Source organism: Strix uralensis, chromosome 6, assembly GCF_047716275.1.
Source record: "Strix uralensis isolate ZFMK-TIS-50842 chromosome 6, bStrUra1, whole genome shotgun sequence".
In the NCBI taxonomy this organism is placed as follows: domain Eukaryota; kingdom Metazoa; phylum Chordata; class Aves; order Strigiformes; family Strigidae; genus Strix; species Strix uralensis.
In genome coordinates, this window is record NC_133977.1 from 27,662,142 (window position 1) to 27,676,509 (window position 14,368).

Consider the following 14,368-nt stretch of genomic DNA (forward strand, 5'->3'; position numbering starts at 1 on the left):
GACAGCGGGGAGATGTTCAGTTTGGGGTGATGCCCTGCCAGCGCCCCGCATAGCAGAGCGGTGCCGTTCTCCTTCGCTGCACGCCGTGGAGCGGGGCACGCAGTGGTGGGTACCCCCACAGGACTCTGTCGTCTGTTGCGACGGAAGGAACTAAAGTGGGGTCTCCCTGGCTTTTAAGGGGCTGCTCTTACCACGGGACTCCCTAACATTTTGGGTTTTGGGAAGCAGCCCCTGGAGCCCGGTGTCGCAAACTGAGCACCCAGGGGCAGCAGCTCCGCCGGACCCCGGGCGGGCGGGGCGGGCGCTGCGGGGCCGGGGCTGTCCGGGCCGCCCCCCCCTGCCGCGGCACCCCGGGGCCCTGCGGCTCTGCGCGCACAAGAGGGCGCCCGGCACCCGCTAACGGCCTCGGCGGGAGCCTCCGGCGGCGGCCTCGGCCCCGACACCGGCCCTGCGGCTCCGCTGCCGGCGGGAGGCATCGCCCTAAATCCCCGACACCCCCCTCCTGCCGGCTCCCCCGGGTCCTGCTGCGGGGCACGTCCCTTCTCCCCGCCGTGAATGGCCGCGCTCGGACATCACGGGGAGGAGAACTGGGCTCCCCAGCTACTGTGGGGGTGTCTCCTCCCTTTCAAAGTTGGACTGGGGAGCAAATAAAGTCGGGGTCCCGGCTCGTCCTGGGGACCTGTTGTCCCCCCCTGGGCAAGAAACACGGAAGTTGAGCTGAGAAAGTGCAAAGCAGCAGGTCTTGGCTAGTAGCGGCTCCTCTCCTTTTGCTTGGAGACGTGCTGGATGTCTGCAAGGCACCCAGGAGGTGGGAAGCAGTTGGGGTGCTGAGCGTGGCTGGCATGGTTGCAGGAATGGGGACCAACTGCCCTGCTAAGCTCGACTCAGCACCGGTTAGGGGCTGGAGGCAGGCATGGAGCCCACCTGGCAAAATGCTTGCCCCATCCCAGCCCTGCAGCGGATGGTGCCCTCTGAACACTTGGGTGGGTGATGGCTGTCACCTCTGTGGCTTGTGCCTGGGGTGAGCAGAGCGGGGAGGCCACCGTGGGCTCGCAGCAGGAGCAAGGAGGCTTCACGAGCAGTACTGTGTTGGCTGCCCTCTCACCCGAGGGCTCAGCCTGGCCACAAAGACAAGGGGCGTGCTGGGGCAGGGGGATCCCAAACACCCCCTCAGGGGCTGCGGGAGGTGATGGGAAGGAGGCTGCTTCTTGTGCCGGGTGGCCCAGCCTGGCTCCGGGGCAGGGGATGTGCCCAGGGCTCTGCATGGGGCTTGTGCGGCCGTAAACTAAGGGTGGGCATGGTGGGCTGTGATGGGGAGCTGCAGTCTGTGCGAGTCCTGCACGTTGGGATCCCTTATACTTTTGATCTCACCTCCCTGGGAAAGTCTTTCCTGTTCCTCAAACTGCAGTTTGACACCTCAGGTCCTTCTGGTTTTTCACCCAGCTGTGCCTGTTCCCTGCATAGGAACATGCCATAGGGTGCACAGAGCCATGGGGAGGATCTGGGTGGCACATGGGGCCCTCTCTGCCTCCTGCTGCACCCCAAATGGTGGATGGAGCATTGCCTACCCCTGCACCCTATCCCCATTGGGCTCTCCCACCCAAAATCTCCCCTGCTGCAGCCCCAGCTGTGAAAGGATGGGGCTAGAATGGAGGGATGTGTCCCACACCATCTGGCCTCCCTTCTCCCAGCTCATGTCTTTTGACTGCTTCCCACTGGATTTGGGTGAGATGTGGGGTATTTTGGGGAGCTGTGTGTGATCTGGGGTGCAGCTCTTGCTAGGGCCTTGATGGCTGCCCTGCTTTGACTGCTCTGTGAACAGCTGTGTGCCTCCCTGGACCTTCGCTAGAGCATCCCTTCTCCATCCTAGGTGTCCCGTCACCTTGTGCGGCCCCTGATTCGGATGAGCCTGGCACTGCAGTACCAGGTGCAGGAGCTGACCTCCTTGCTGATCCAGAAAGATGCTGAGATCGAAGACTACAGGGAGAGCGGGGCCACTCTCAGCAGAGGTGAGGAGGGATGCCCAAGGCCAAGAGAGGAGTGAGCAGGGAATGAGTTTCCTCCTTAGCACGGGGCTGGCATGCTCTGCTCCCTCTGGCTATTACCCAGCCAGGCTTGTGTTTCATGTTCAGCTGCGCTGGCAGTGAGACGGTAGCCAGAAGGCTGGGGAGCAGCCCCTGGGGAGAGCTGGGGGAGGAACAGCCCTTGACCGGTAGCTGGAGGAGTTGGGGAGTCGCCAAGGGGCTCTCCACTTCACCGAGAGCACCTGGCTGCTCCCCAGGAGCCGGCGGGGATGCCAGCGAGGGCCGGCCCTGGAGCGGTGTCAGGCTCCCTTCCCGAGCGCAGCAGCTCGCCGAGCGCTTGGAGAGCAACCAGGGGCTCCCGGCTCTCCCCGCTGCGGTAAGCGCAGCCGTGAGCGTGGGCCCCTCTGCAGCGCCCAGCCCACCTCGCCATCATGGGGAAAGGGTGGGCGGAAGCCCCCTTGGGTAGGACATGGGTCAGGACCTGCCTGGGGGAGTCACCTTGTGTGTGGGGGTTGTCCTCCACCCATGAAGTTTGGCTGGGCATTGTTTTTTGGGTCATCCCTTGCTAGTGCTGTGCTCTATCGTGCTGCCTTTCCACAGGAACCTTGCCCCCTCTGGGATGTGGGGTCTGATGGGGGGCAGCCCTGACTTGTGTATCATGGCCAGGAAGGTGATGTGGTCCAGACCCTGACCCATGGCAGGTACCCCACCACAGGAGCCTGGATCTACCCTGCAGCTGCACTAGAGCTGCGTTAGCCAGCCACGCTCCCCTCTCTCCTGCTGCGTGCTGGCTCTTCAGGGCTCGGAACAGCCAGGACAACCCAGTTTGGGTCCAGGGACTGATGCTGGTTGGCAGGTGGCCTCTCTTGTCCCTTGCCTGGGCAAGGCAGGAAGCTGGGAGGAAGCTTTGCACCAGTGCTACTGAGCAAAGCTGGCCAGGTGCTTCTCCAGACAACATCTTACCAATGATGGGGAAAAATTAGTTTTGAATGAGGTGCAGAGCAGAATGAGCTACAACAGGGGTTTGTCCCTGTCCTGCGAGAGGAGGCCACAGGCTGTGTCACCCTTCTAGAAAAGCAGCTGGAGACAAGCAGCCCCCTGTCCCGTGGTGCTCAGCCCCAGGCAGCTCTTTCAAGCTATAAGATCTGGGAATGGCGCTGAGCATGTCCTGCTGCTGTCCCCTGCTCTGCTGTACAGGAGGGGGCTGGGACAGGTGTGGACGGGCTCTGGGCTCTGCTACCTGGCTGCTGTGTGCATCAACAGGCTCAACCTTATTCTCCCACATCCCTGTGGTCCTTGCACATTCTGCTAACCGGGGGAAGTGTCCCTAGGCCAAGGGGCCTGCTGGGCTCTCCGGCTGGCGCTGGAATGAGCGTGCTGGAGCTGTTCCCCTGCAGCCCCCTCACCCCATGGGCAGGGGAAGCGGAAGCTGGTGTGGGAGGTCTGGTCAGAGCTGCCCAGGCTGATCCTGCTCTCCCTTGCAGACCGCTTGCGGACAGAGCCCTTCCAGGAGAAGATGTTTCAGCAGAACTTCATGGCTGAGGTAAGGAGCAGTGCAAGTCTTCCCGTGTTTGGCAAAGGGGAGTGGTGGGGAGCTGGCACCAGCAGCCCCTGTGCCGGGCTGGATGGGGACACTGGTGGCGATGGCAGGACTTGCCTGGAAAGGGGTAATGACCACTGGCTCTCCCAAGCCCTCCTTGTGTCCTTGCAGCTGGTCTGCAGGGTGAGCAGAGCTGGGGGCACACCTGGCATGGCTGGATGGGGATGTGGCACCGTGTTTTGTCACCCTCTCACCACTGCCTGGCTGCTGGGAGTTGCTGGGCGTGCGAGCCGGACTGGCTGCTCCGTGGGAGCGTGCCATCACTGCGGCATCCTCACCTGCCTTCCACACTTGCCGTGGACCTGAAATACCGATGTTGATGGCAGGCAGGGAGCAGGTGAATGAGGAGAAGCCATCTGCTCTGTTTGGTTCATCTGCTGCTTTTAAGGGTGGCTTTGTCATGGTGCGTTGTGGGGAACAAGTGCCTTTCAGCCTGTTATCTGTGCCGTGCCCACCGCTCTCCCCTTGGTATGCTTGGCTCTAAAATCAGATGTGCTTTGGAGAAACTGGGTCTGGAAGGAGAGATTCTTTCCTCTGATCCTTTTCTGTTACAATCACAGAAGCATTAAAATGGTTCAAACCAATGTGGCAGCATCAGAAATGATTGATGCTCATTGATATAAAAAGACTTGGGATGCTTCTGAGTGTTCCTATGCTCACTATGAAGGCACAGGAGTGGGGAGCAGTGGTGTCTGCTGGGGACCAGGGAGTCAGCCAGGTTATCTGTGGTGTCACACGGGCTTCAAGAGGATATCACTTTGTGAGACACATGCTAATGCTCTTCACAGCCAGCAATAAACCATCTGCAGAGTTTCTAAACTCAGAGACATTCCCTTTTTTATATGAGAGGCATTGCATCCAGTGCAGGCAACTTTCGTTTCCCCCCAGTTATGATGGATAGACATGAATCCACTGCTGGACTGCAACTTGGAGGTTGCCTAGGGCCCGATGATCATGGCCAGATTACATTCACCCTGGGCAAAGAAAGGACATTCCTAAACAGTAATTTATATCCTTCATGCTTTGAAAGGGCTAATTTCCCAAAGCAGGGGGAAAATTATGAGTGAAATCAGCTTGGAGGAAACATTTAGATAGAAAAATGTGAATGAAAATGGTGAGCTCTTTCAGAAGAATTTCAGAACCACAAAAAGCCACAATTCCACAATCAAGAAAGAGGGCAGCGCTGGCTGAGAGCCCGTTCTGGTTCAGTGGCGAAGTGAAGGCAGCAATTAGAAATAAAAGAGCAGTTTATAACAAATGGGAGAGCGGGAGTAGATAGCAATCAATATAAATTAGAAATTATGAAGTGTAGAAAATGGATAACAGAAGCTAAAGACATCAGGGAAAAATCATGGTGGAGGACAGAAGGAAAGGGTTTTATTTAGCGTAGTAGGAGAAAACCCCAAGCTCCCAGCAACGGGATAAGCTTGTTAGTAGATGGAGGTGGTAAAATGATTGATACTGGAGCAGACATGGCAGAAGCAGTCAGTAAATGTTTCGGTGCTGTCACTGGAAGGATGTAGGCAGATGTGCCAGGATCGGGGGATGATGAAGTGTGTCTTTGTCCAAGGGTCGACTGAACAACATCTGCTAAAGATGAATGTCAGGCTTGAAACTCAGAGTCTTCCAAGAGCTGGTAGGGTGTAGGGCATGGGGCAAGGTGCTCAGTGATGCAGAGTGGGCAGGAGGGGAATGATGCAGCCCTGCACAGAGCCTTGCAAAAGCAGCTGGTGGGAAGCTCATCTGGCAGAGACTTGAGAGGGCAGCTGGTGCTGTGTGTCCCGAGAACAGTCCAGGAACAGCATCTTGGAGCCAGAGCACTGGAGGGGGAATGGGAGGGTTTGGGAGATGGTCCCCCTCTGCATGCCCTGGCAGCCAGGTCTGAGCACCAGCCGCAGGGGAGAGGCTGGTGGAGGGATGCAGTTGTGCGTTCAGGCTGCCTGGGGAGATCTGTCCTCTCTCTGTTCATCCCATTTCTTTATAAACTCGCTGATGATGCTTTTGGCCCATGTACCATCCTGTGGCAATGAACCGTGAGATGCGAGCAGATGCTGCCTTTGGTTTGAACGTGGTATCCTGTTGCTCCTCCTGATGCCTTCGAGGTCTTGTGTTAGTGAGGAATACCAAACATGGCTTTGCAGCTCTCCGTCACCAAAACTGGCTCTTCAACCCAGTCTCCCCTCTCTTCCTGCAGCAGAAAGGTGGTCTGAATGATCTTGTTGTCTCTGGGCAGGTATTTCAGAGCCCCCAGGCAATTTAGTATTCCATTTGTCAGCTCCAAAAAAGAGCAGCTCAAGGGGCTGGGGTCCCTCGGGACATGCCTCAGGGAGCCGGGAACCCTGCAACTGACTCCCGTGTCTGGGTTTTCAAAAAGACGCCGGACAATCAGCGCAGAGTCGCAGGAATGAATTGAGGGCTGGGGAGAGAGCCCGGCATTGAGAGACTTGGAAGGGAAGAGCTCCGTCTAGCTTATCAGGGAGAAAATTGAGAGGCGCCTTGATTACAGTGCGTGAGGGTCTTTACAAGGAGAAAATGCTGGTTAGTGAAGAGCTCTCTTTAATCTCGTGGAGAGCAGCGGAGCACGAGCCAGGAACCGGGAGCCAGAGCCAGGCAATTTTGAGCTAGGACAGAGGCACTTGGGTTTGCTCCTGCGGGTGATTAGCAATTGGGGCACGCTCCCAAGGGCAGTGGTTGATCTTCCATCTCTTGATGTCTCCAAAAGCGGGCTGGGAGCCCGTCTGGAAGTAAACCAAGTTGCTGGGCTCTGTCTTAGGATGTGCGTGGTTGAATGTCAGTGGGCAGGAGGGCAGGAGGAGAGGTCTGATGGTCCTTCCAGCCTATTCCTCTGGGAAACAGGGCTTCAGGTTGTGGATGTTTGGTAGTGGTACGCACCTCCCGGCTGGAAAGGGATTGTGATGGTGTGGCACAGGGCTGGTGGGATGCGGGAAAGCATTCCACAGCTTTGCTGGCTTCCCAAACCTTTGCCGCATCCCCTGTGGAGAGGAAAGGACCTGCCAGTCCCCCAGGGCAGAGCTGCAGAGCCTCTCAGCTTAAATATGCCCTTTCCCTGAGCTTGTGTGCACTCGGCTGTCCAGGGCATTTTAACTAATCATGGGGAGTTTTCCAGCAAAGCCCTGGGAATATTTATACGTTTAGGAAACGACGCTTTCACACACGCAGTTTTTGGCAAGGGTTCACTGCTGAGCAGCTGCCTGGGCTTGGGCAGAGCTGGAGGGAGAGCGGCGGCCGCGTGCGAGCCGAGGCAAAGCCGGCAGCTTTTATTGGCAAGCCCAGGGGTTCATGCCGTGAGGGCAAAGAGCAGGCGGCTGGAGAGGGCTCAGCACCTCAAGGCTGCTCCGGCACTCTTCCCAGTAGCCTAGGACCCAGCGGGTTGGGGGTGTTTTGTCCCCAGGTGTTCCTTTGGGTTGCGGAGGTGACCCCATGGGCCAGTGTGGGTTGCCCACCCGCAAGTTTTGAGAGCTTGCCCCGTCCTGGCTATGGTCAGTGTTTCATGACACAGCTTCTCCCAAAGCCCATGGTCCAGCTCTGCAAGGAGGGCAGGGTCAGGGTCTCCATGCAGCACCATGTCCCCTGCCCTGGGGAGGGCAGGGACAGGTACGCTGGGGACAAGCTCACCGATACCATCAATGCAAATATAGCCCCTGCACCCCAGGATGCTTTGCTCTGCGTATTTTTATCTGCCGTGGCCAGTGCGCGCAGGGGCGGCTGCTCCGCACCTCCACGAGCCGAACGCGGGACCTCGGCAAACAGGACGCGGCGGGTTCACGGCTCGACCCCGGGGCCCAGCGAGGAGGAGGAGGATGTGCCATCAAAACAAGCAACGCCGGAGAGGAAGATAAACAAACAGGCGGCTTCCAGTGCGGCCCCGGCCGAGGGCGAGCGGGAGCCCCGAGGCCAGGGCTGGCGGCGGTGCCGGCGGCAGTGCCGGCTGACGTCAGGGCTCTCAGGGGTCAGCGTCCCTCTTATTGTTCCCCACCGGGGCTGGGACGGGGGCCAGGCGCCCGTCCCCCTCCCGCGAGGGGACATGGGCCAGCGGGGCAGGTGGAGGGCGGCTGGGGCACCTGCTGGAGCCACTGGCCATTGCCACCCCAGGGTCCATCTGGGCACCTGCCTGCATGCTGCCTGCCTCCAGCACCCTGCCTCTCCTTTTTAACAGGTGCTAAAAATAAGCCCTGGGGAGTGGAGCTGCGGCTGTCTGGCCAAGGGCGAAGGCGGTGGTGGGCCGCACGTTTTGCAGGGCGGGGACGGCATCCCTCAAACCCGCGCCAGCCCGGTGCGGCGGGGAGGAAGCGGCCCTTTGGCTCCTTCCAACGAGGGATGTTTTTAATTAGCGCAAGGTAGCTGTGGCTTTGCAGCTGTGACCGGGCCAGAGCGGGGCTGACGACATGGGCACAACATGGGCTGCTCACACGCAGGGTGCACGGCCTGGGAGTAAGGATCTCGCGGGCGCTTGGCCGGGCTGGGCTCCCTCAGCACGGGGCTGGGGAAGGAGATGGCAGCTGTGGCACTGTTGCTAGCAGGGCTGAGCGGAGCAAAAGTTGCAAGGCCCCGGACAGGCTGGCTTGGGGCAGAGGTGGCAGCATGGGGCTGGCTTTTGGGGACGCCCAGATGAGCAGAGCACGCTGTTGTGTACAGCCAAGCATCTGTGCTGTGCTCGTCCCGTGAGACCCATGGGTGCCTGTGTCCTGTTCTGGACTGGGGCCACTTGTGGGGCCCTTGTTTCATTCCTGGACAAGCTTGGGTCACCCCGTCTTGTTGCTGCCCTGGGGTCCAGGTCCCATGCTGGAAATGCAGTGGGCTGCCCTGCACACACGTGTATGCAAGGAGCTGCATGCTGCTGCGATCAGGAGAGAAGGATCGCTCATGCTCAGCGTGTGTGTGCAAGAGCACGAGGGTGCGCACAAGAACAGGAGCATCCATGCCCATGCAAGGGGCAGAGAGTCACATCTGATGGCTGAAGGGGACACGGGCCAGGGGCCAGGGGCCAGCACTTCATGCCCACAGTGGGACATTTGGGGAGGAGCACAGGCGTTCATCACTGCGTGGGGGCCGACCGCTGCTTGGCCACCGGCCCCCCTGCAGTGTTTGCCGTGGAGGCGTGTGGCAGGCGGCACTGTGGCGTTATTTATTTGTTTGCTGAGGCCCTATCAGGTGAGGGGGGCCCTGCCAGGGTGTGCTTTCTGGGCCACTGCCGGCAGCCACAGGCCGCTTGCACAAGCAGTGAGTCAGTGGAGCTGCATGCTGCTAAAACCAGACTTGGCACAGGCGCCCAGGGCAGCAGCCTGCCCGAAATAGTGCCCAGACCACGGGCAAGGAGCAACCCTCCAGCAGCCGAGCCATGGCTGGGCTGGCTGTGATTGCTCCAGCCCTTGCATCTGCCAGGGATGGGGATGTGCTGCGGCAGCAGTGGCTGCTGTCCCGGGAGCCCTGCAGGGATGTTCCCGCTGGGGATGTGGCGGGGTTCACAGCCCAACCCCCTGTGATTGTGGCTGTGCCTGGCCGCAGCTCTGGCTTTGCCACTGCAGAGAGTGGGTGGCACCTGGGCCAGGTACAGGCAGCTGCCTACATGGTCGCAGCACCTCTTCAGCCCAGCATCACCTGGTGGCTTGTTTGGGGATGGGGGGATGGACAAGCACCATCACAGCCACCCTGTCTGGGGCACCGCATGGCCCTTGGCTCTGCAGTGGCACATGGTCTGGCATGTGTACAGAACCCTCCTTTGCAGTCAGAGTCTTCCTTATCCTTGCCATGCCATGCCATGCTGTGCCATACCATGTCATGCTGCACCGTGCCATGTAAAGCTGTGCCATGCCATGCCATACCGTGCTGGGTGCTGCTTCAAGCAGGCAGAGGGATGTCACAGGCTGTCTGGCAGAAGGGGCCAGACCCTGCTCCTGGGGGAGAGGCCCCAGCCCATGCACGGGCACCGGCCGTGCAGTGCTGCTGAGGAGCAGCTCAGCTCGGAGGATGATTGATCTTATGTCAGCAAGCAGTGGTTTGAGCCAGTGCCAGGCCTCAGCTCAAACGGGAGCATTGAAGGGGGAGAGCCCCTTCCCCCTCCGGAAAGCGGAGCAGCAATCCCCGGAGCAGCAATCCCCCGCCACCACCCCCAGCCCCGCTCCCACATCTTGGGCATTATTGGCCCCATGGTCACAGGCAGCTGCCTGGCCCTGGGGAGGGTGTGGCAGGCAGCGGTGAGCGCGCAGGCATCTAGGGTCCCAGCCTCACCAAGCTGAGCTCGCTGGGGCTGTGTTTGGGTTAGAGGAGGGCAAAGGGGGGATGTGGGGACAGCTGGCAGGGGGAAGGTGTGGGGCACAGTCTGCCCCTTGCTGCTGCACCCCGCAGCTGCCTGCCCCGGCCCTTCAGCTCAGGATGTGGCAGTGGCTCCTACAAGCAAAGGACCTTTTGGGGAGAACAAGGTGGACTTTGACAGGGCTTCTAAAGGCACTGCTCTGTGTTAGCAAGGGACGTGGTGGCTTCTCCGTCCCCAGCTGATGGGGTCTGGACCAGGGCGTTGCCATCCCTGCCAGCTCTGCCAGCCACAGGCAGGGCAGAGGAGCGGTGCTGCCTTCTCCAGCTCCCTGCACCCCTGCTGTGCCCAAAACGGGCTGCCAGATTTATTCACCACTTCCCTGTGTGTCCTGGGCCCTTCCCCAGCTCCTCCCATACCCCCAGCTGTGCCCCTTCTCCGGTGACATCCATGGGCAGTTTTTTTCAGTGTTTCTGAGAGCGGTTCCCTCCCTGTCCCTTGGGCCAATGCAACCGTAGCCTCTGCCAGTCAAGCCAGCCCATGCAGAGGTGGTACCAAACAGCTGGGCACATCTGGGCAGGCAGCAACACCCAGGGAGGGGTTGCTCTGCACCCCAGGGGGCACAGCCATCGGACTCCTGAGGCTGCCTGTTCCCACTCCGCTTGGACCTTCGCATCCTATGTATCTGCATAAGGAAACAGGGCCATTCATGTATTTCTCTCTCTATTTATACCTCTCCCTTTCCGTATTTAGTGTGTATGCAGGCAGAGGGGGCAACGAACGCCGGGGCTGCTGATGTTCTTGGCTCCAGTGCCGGCTGGAATTTTGTCCTGGAATGTATCCTGAACCGCTCTGAAAACACGAATAAATCTCTGTGTGTTGTGTGCATGTGTGTACACAAATATATAGACAACGTATAGACACGGAACCATATAGGGCATTTGTGAGCTTTGCTATTTAAAGGAAGGAGTAGTTAGAGGGCTCTTGGTGAGGCAAACACCTCCAGATCAAAGGGATGCAGGGCACTCTGGTAGCAGCCAGGCACCTTGGGAGATAGGTGGCCCTTGCTCCTCTCTAGGGAGCTGAAGTCACCCCATTGGTGACAAGGTGTGCCAGCACCAAGCAGTGCTCTGATGCCCCAGGGGCTGCATTTCAAGGAGGTATCTGCTCCCTGGTCTCCAGTTTCCCAGTGAGAGGTCCAGAAAGCCAGCTCCTGCGCTGCTGACAAAGGCTGCGGAGCCTGGTGTGCAGCCAGATGCAGTAGGGTCAGGATATCAGCCCCTCTGGGCACGGGGTGGTCCAGGGCTTCTGGAGGGTCAGAGGTTGGCTCCTGAACATCAACTGGTGCTCTTGGCTGTTGAGGACACATGATGATCATGTGTAAAAGGAGAAAACAGATGTTGGGTAGCAGGTCCCAAGTAGGTGCTGGGCCGGACATCTCCTTGGGATGCTGGAACATCTGGTGCTCACGACTGTCTGGGAAAGACAATGAAAAGGGGAAAATAGAAATTGTGTACCAGATCCCAAACAGGATGCTTGGCCATGCCAGGAGGGCAACTCCTTGGGAGGTGCTGGCAGCTGCCTTGCTGGCGATACTGGATGAAGCCCTGGCGGGAGCACTGCAGGGTCTCTCAGCACCCTTTGACCAGGGAGCAGAAGCCCCGTTTAGCCCAGCTCAGGGTCACGCCAGCTTGTCTTCTGGGTGCTGAAAAAAATGATATTTTGGGCTGAAAATGCCCATGTTTGGTCTCTGGCCAAAGGCGATGTGTTTGTGGGTGGGGGAAATTGGAGCAAATTCCTGCTGCGAGTCCTGCACGTGTGCTCGGGCGTGTGGGTAGGGGAAATACAGTTTTCCTTTTGAAAAAAAGCCCCGCTTATTTTTATACAGAACTCCAGAAGGGCTGAAGGTGGAAACTTGGCCTGTCAGCAGCTGTCGCAGGGGAGCGGGTCCCTGCCTGAGTTTGGGGGGAAACCACAGCTGGGTGTTAATGGGACTGTTAATGAATTAATGTTGGCTGCTGGGGGCCAGGGGGGAGCCTGGCTCGGCAGGGCATGCGCGTGTGGAGCCCTGCCCGGCACACGGGCTCTGACTCCCGGCATGCCTGCAGAAAGCCCCAGCTGTGGGAGCCATGCACTTGTGGAGGTGGGAGTCTCCCCTTCCAGTCATATCTTGCTCTCCAGGTTGTGGAAACGCTTAAAAATGTGGCCCCATTATGGGGAGAGGGTCCCACACCAGAGAGCCTGCATGCAGCCGGCATGAGTGTGTTATCTTTTGACTGTGGGCATCTGCTGCCTGAGCTGGTGGTATTGCTTAATGCTGGGTCTCCTCAGCTGCCGAAACCAAATCTTTAAAGTAATTTAAACAAAACAGCAGGGAAGTGAAATCCCCCCAGGTTTATTTATGGGTTGGAAAGCTTGTGCTGCTCAATCAGTGCAACATCTGCAGCAGCAACGCTGGTCTCTGCATGGCACTGCCTGTCTGCAGCCCTTCTTGGGGTTGTTTCTCTTGCTGTCTCCCCCAAAATGTGGAGAAGCACCCATGTGAATGAGGTGAGCATAGCCGTGCCCCATGTTGCAGGCTCAGCAGTACATTTGCACAGCTTTCACACCCGGTTTTCTGGGGACAGCTCTGGAGGAGGTTGTGCTAACACGCTCACCCAATGTCAGCATGGTGGGGGTGCAGTGGGGCCAAGGAATAGCACCGTAACCTGGTTGGACTAGAAATGAAAAGGAAAATGCAGAGAGGATCTGGGAAAGAGAGAGCAAATTCTTCTGCATGGATGTCTCCTGCTGCATTTGGCTTCAGGCTCTGTGGGCGAGATCTCAGCCATGGGGAAGCCTGTGGCATCTCCTGAGGTTTCACCCTCTGGTACCAGACAGCTGTTGAACCAAGAGGAAAGAGTGACCACCTTGAGGGAGGGATGACCATGCTGAGGAAGGGATGACAATGTTAAAGAAGGGATGACCATGCTGAGGAAGGAAAGACCAAGGAAGGGATGGCCATGCTGTGAAAGGGAAGACGATGCTAAAGTAGGGATGACCATGCCCAGCATGGGACTGTGGATGGACAGGTTCCCCAACAGAAGATGCTGTTACAGATGGAGACAGAGCCTCCTCCTCTGCTGGGAGGAAGGCTGGAAGAGCCTGAGCTCTCGGGAGCTCTGCTTGCTCCTCAGGGATGTTGTGCTTGCACCCAGGCTGCAGATGCTCTGCCAGCTCCAGTGCTGGGTGTCTGTAGGTGGGTGCAGACAGACCCTCACCTCAGTAAGGAAACCCCTCTGGGCTGTTGGACCCAGTACCTTCCCCAAGACCCTGTGCTGGCCCTTTGGGGTCAAGCTTCAAGTGTGCAGCTGATGTCTGCTGCTCAGTGCCGAACCCGGACAGTGGGGCTGATACCCCAGGGGCTGCATTTCATGGAGGTCTCTGCTCCGTGGTCTCCAGTTTCTCTGGAGCCCTCTCACAGCCCTACTCCTTGCATGGGTGGGCTCTACACAACTGGCCCCCCCATGCTGGAGAAGGTCCTTTGGAGGATCCCAAATCCCAGCTTTGAGGGGCTCTGAGGCTCCTCTGTGCCCAGCTGCCAGCTCTTGGGGACCAGCTCTGTCTCCACTGGGCCCACAGCCCTTCCCAACCCCATCCCAGACAGACGGATATCCCAAAACCCACTGGTCCCAGGGGCCTCCACTTTGGGTCCCTCTGGCTGAATGAGGTGGTGTGCGTGTGCCCAGACTGTCCCCTCCTGTGACTGTACAGTACACACGGCTAAATATATGTCTGTGCAGATACAGGAACTCAGAGGGACTGAGTGATGCTCCCTTTCTATACCTCTTTTCATGGGGAGAGCTAATGAGATTCATGTCATTAAAGGGCTGATGTTTTGTGGGATGGGAGCCTTTTAAACGGGATGTGTCCTGGCTTAGTCATGGCAAATATTTACTAAAAAAAAAAAAGAGAAAGAAAAAAAAAAGGGACATACCGTATAAAATTAGAGTTCTGAAAATAGTATTTAGAGCAAGTGAGAAAGAGGAACCTAAAACAGAAAATACAGCCCAGTCTGTTCAGGAGTCAGGGGAAAAAGAGAGAGCGAGGGGAAAAAAAAAAAAGCCAGAGATAAATCGAGAGAAACCTCGGCAGTAAAAACAGCATCTTGGTAAATAGACTATTAAAAAAATTCTGACCTGCTTTATGGCTTTCTTGGCTGCCATTCAGCTGTGCTGCCCTGGCCGGCACGGAGGGAAGGTAGCAGGAGCCGGCGTCTGTGTGGATGCTCAGAGCCCCGGGACGCGGCTCCCCCCCCTCGTGCAGCCGCGCGGGGCGTTAAATTTAGCCACATAATGATGGCCCTGAGGAGGCAGCCTTTTGTAGCCACACTGTAATTACTGCCTCGCTTATAAATTTTATTTTTCTTATTATGTTTCCTCCTCCTCCTCCGTTGGGGAAGGGGTGGGGGGGTCTCCCACACCCCCATCAAAC

General features: G+C 58.1%; 1 protein-coding gene across 2 annotated transcripts in view; it reads left to right on the forward strand.

The window, feature by feature from the left end:
• Window positions 1–14,368, forward strand: part of NHEJ1 (non-homologous end joining factor 1) — a 48,397-nt gene that overhangs the window by 2,204 nt on the left and 31,825 nt on the right. For both annotated transcript variants that reach the window (XR_012629380.1, XM_074872298.1), the window contains exons 4-5: window positions 1,871–2,009; window positions 3,509–3,567. Coding sequence is in view for 1 of the 2 variants with exons in the window: in XM_074872298.1 (XP_074728399.1) it covers window positions 1,871–2,009; window positions 3,509–3,567 (198 nt within the window). In the remaining variant the exon portion in view is untranslated. The remainder of the gene's footprint in view (window positions 1–1,870; window positions 2,010–3,508; window positions 3,568–14,368) is intronic.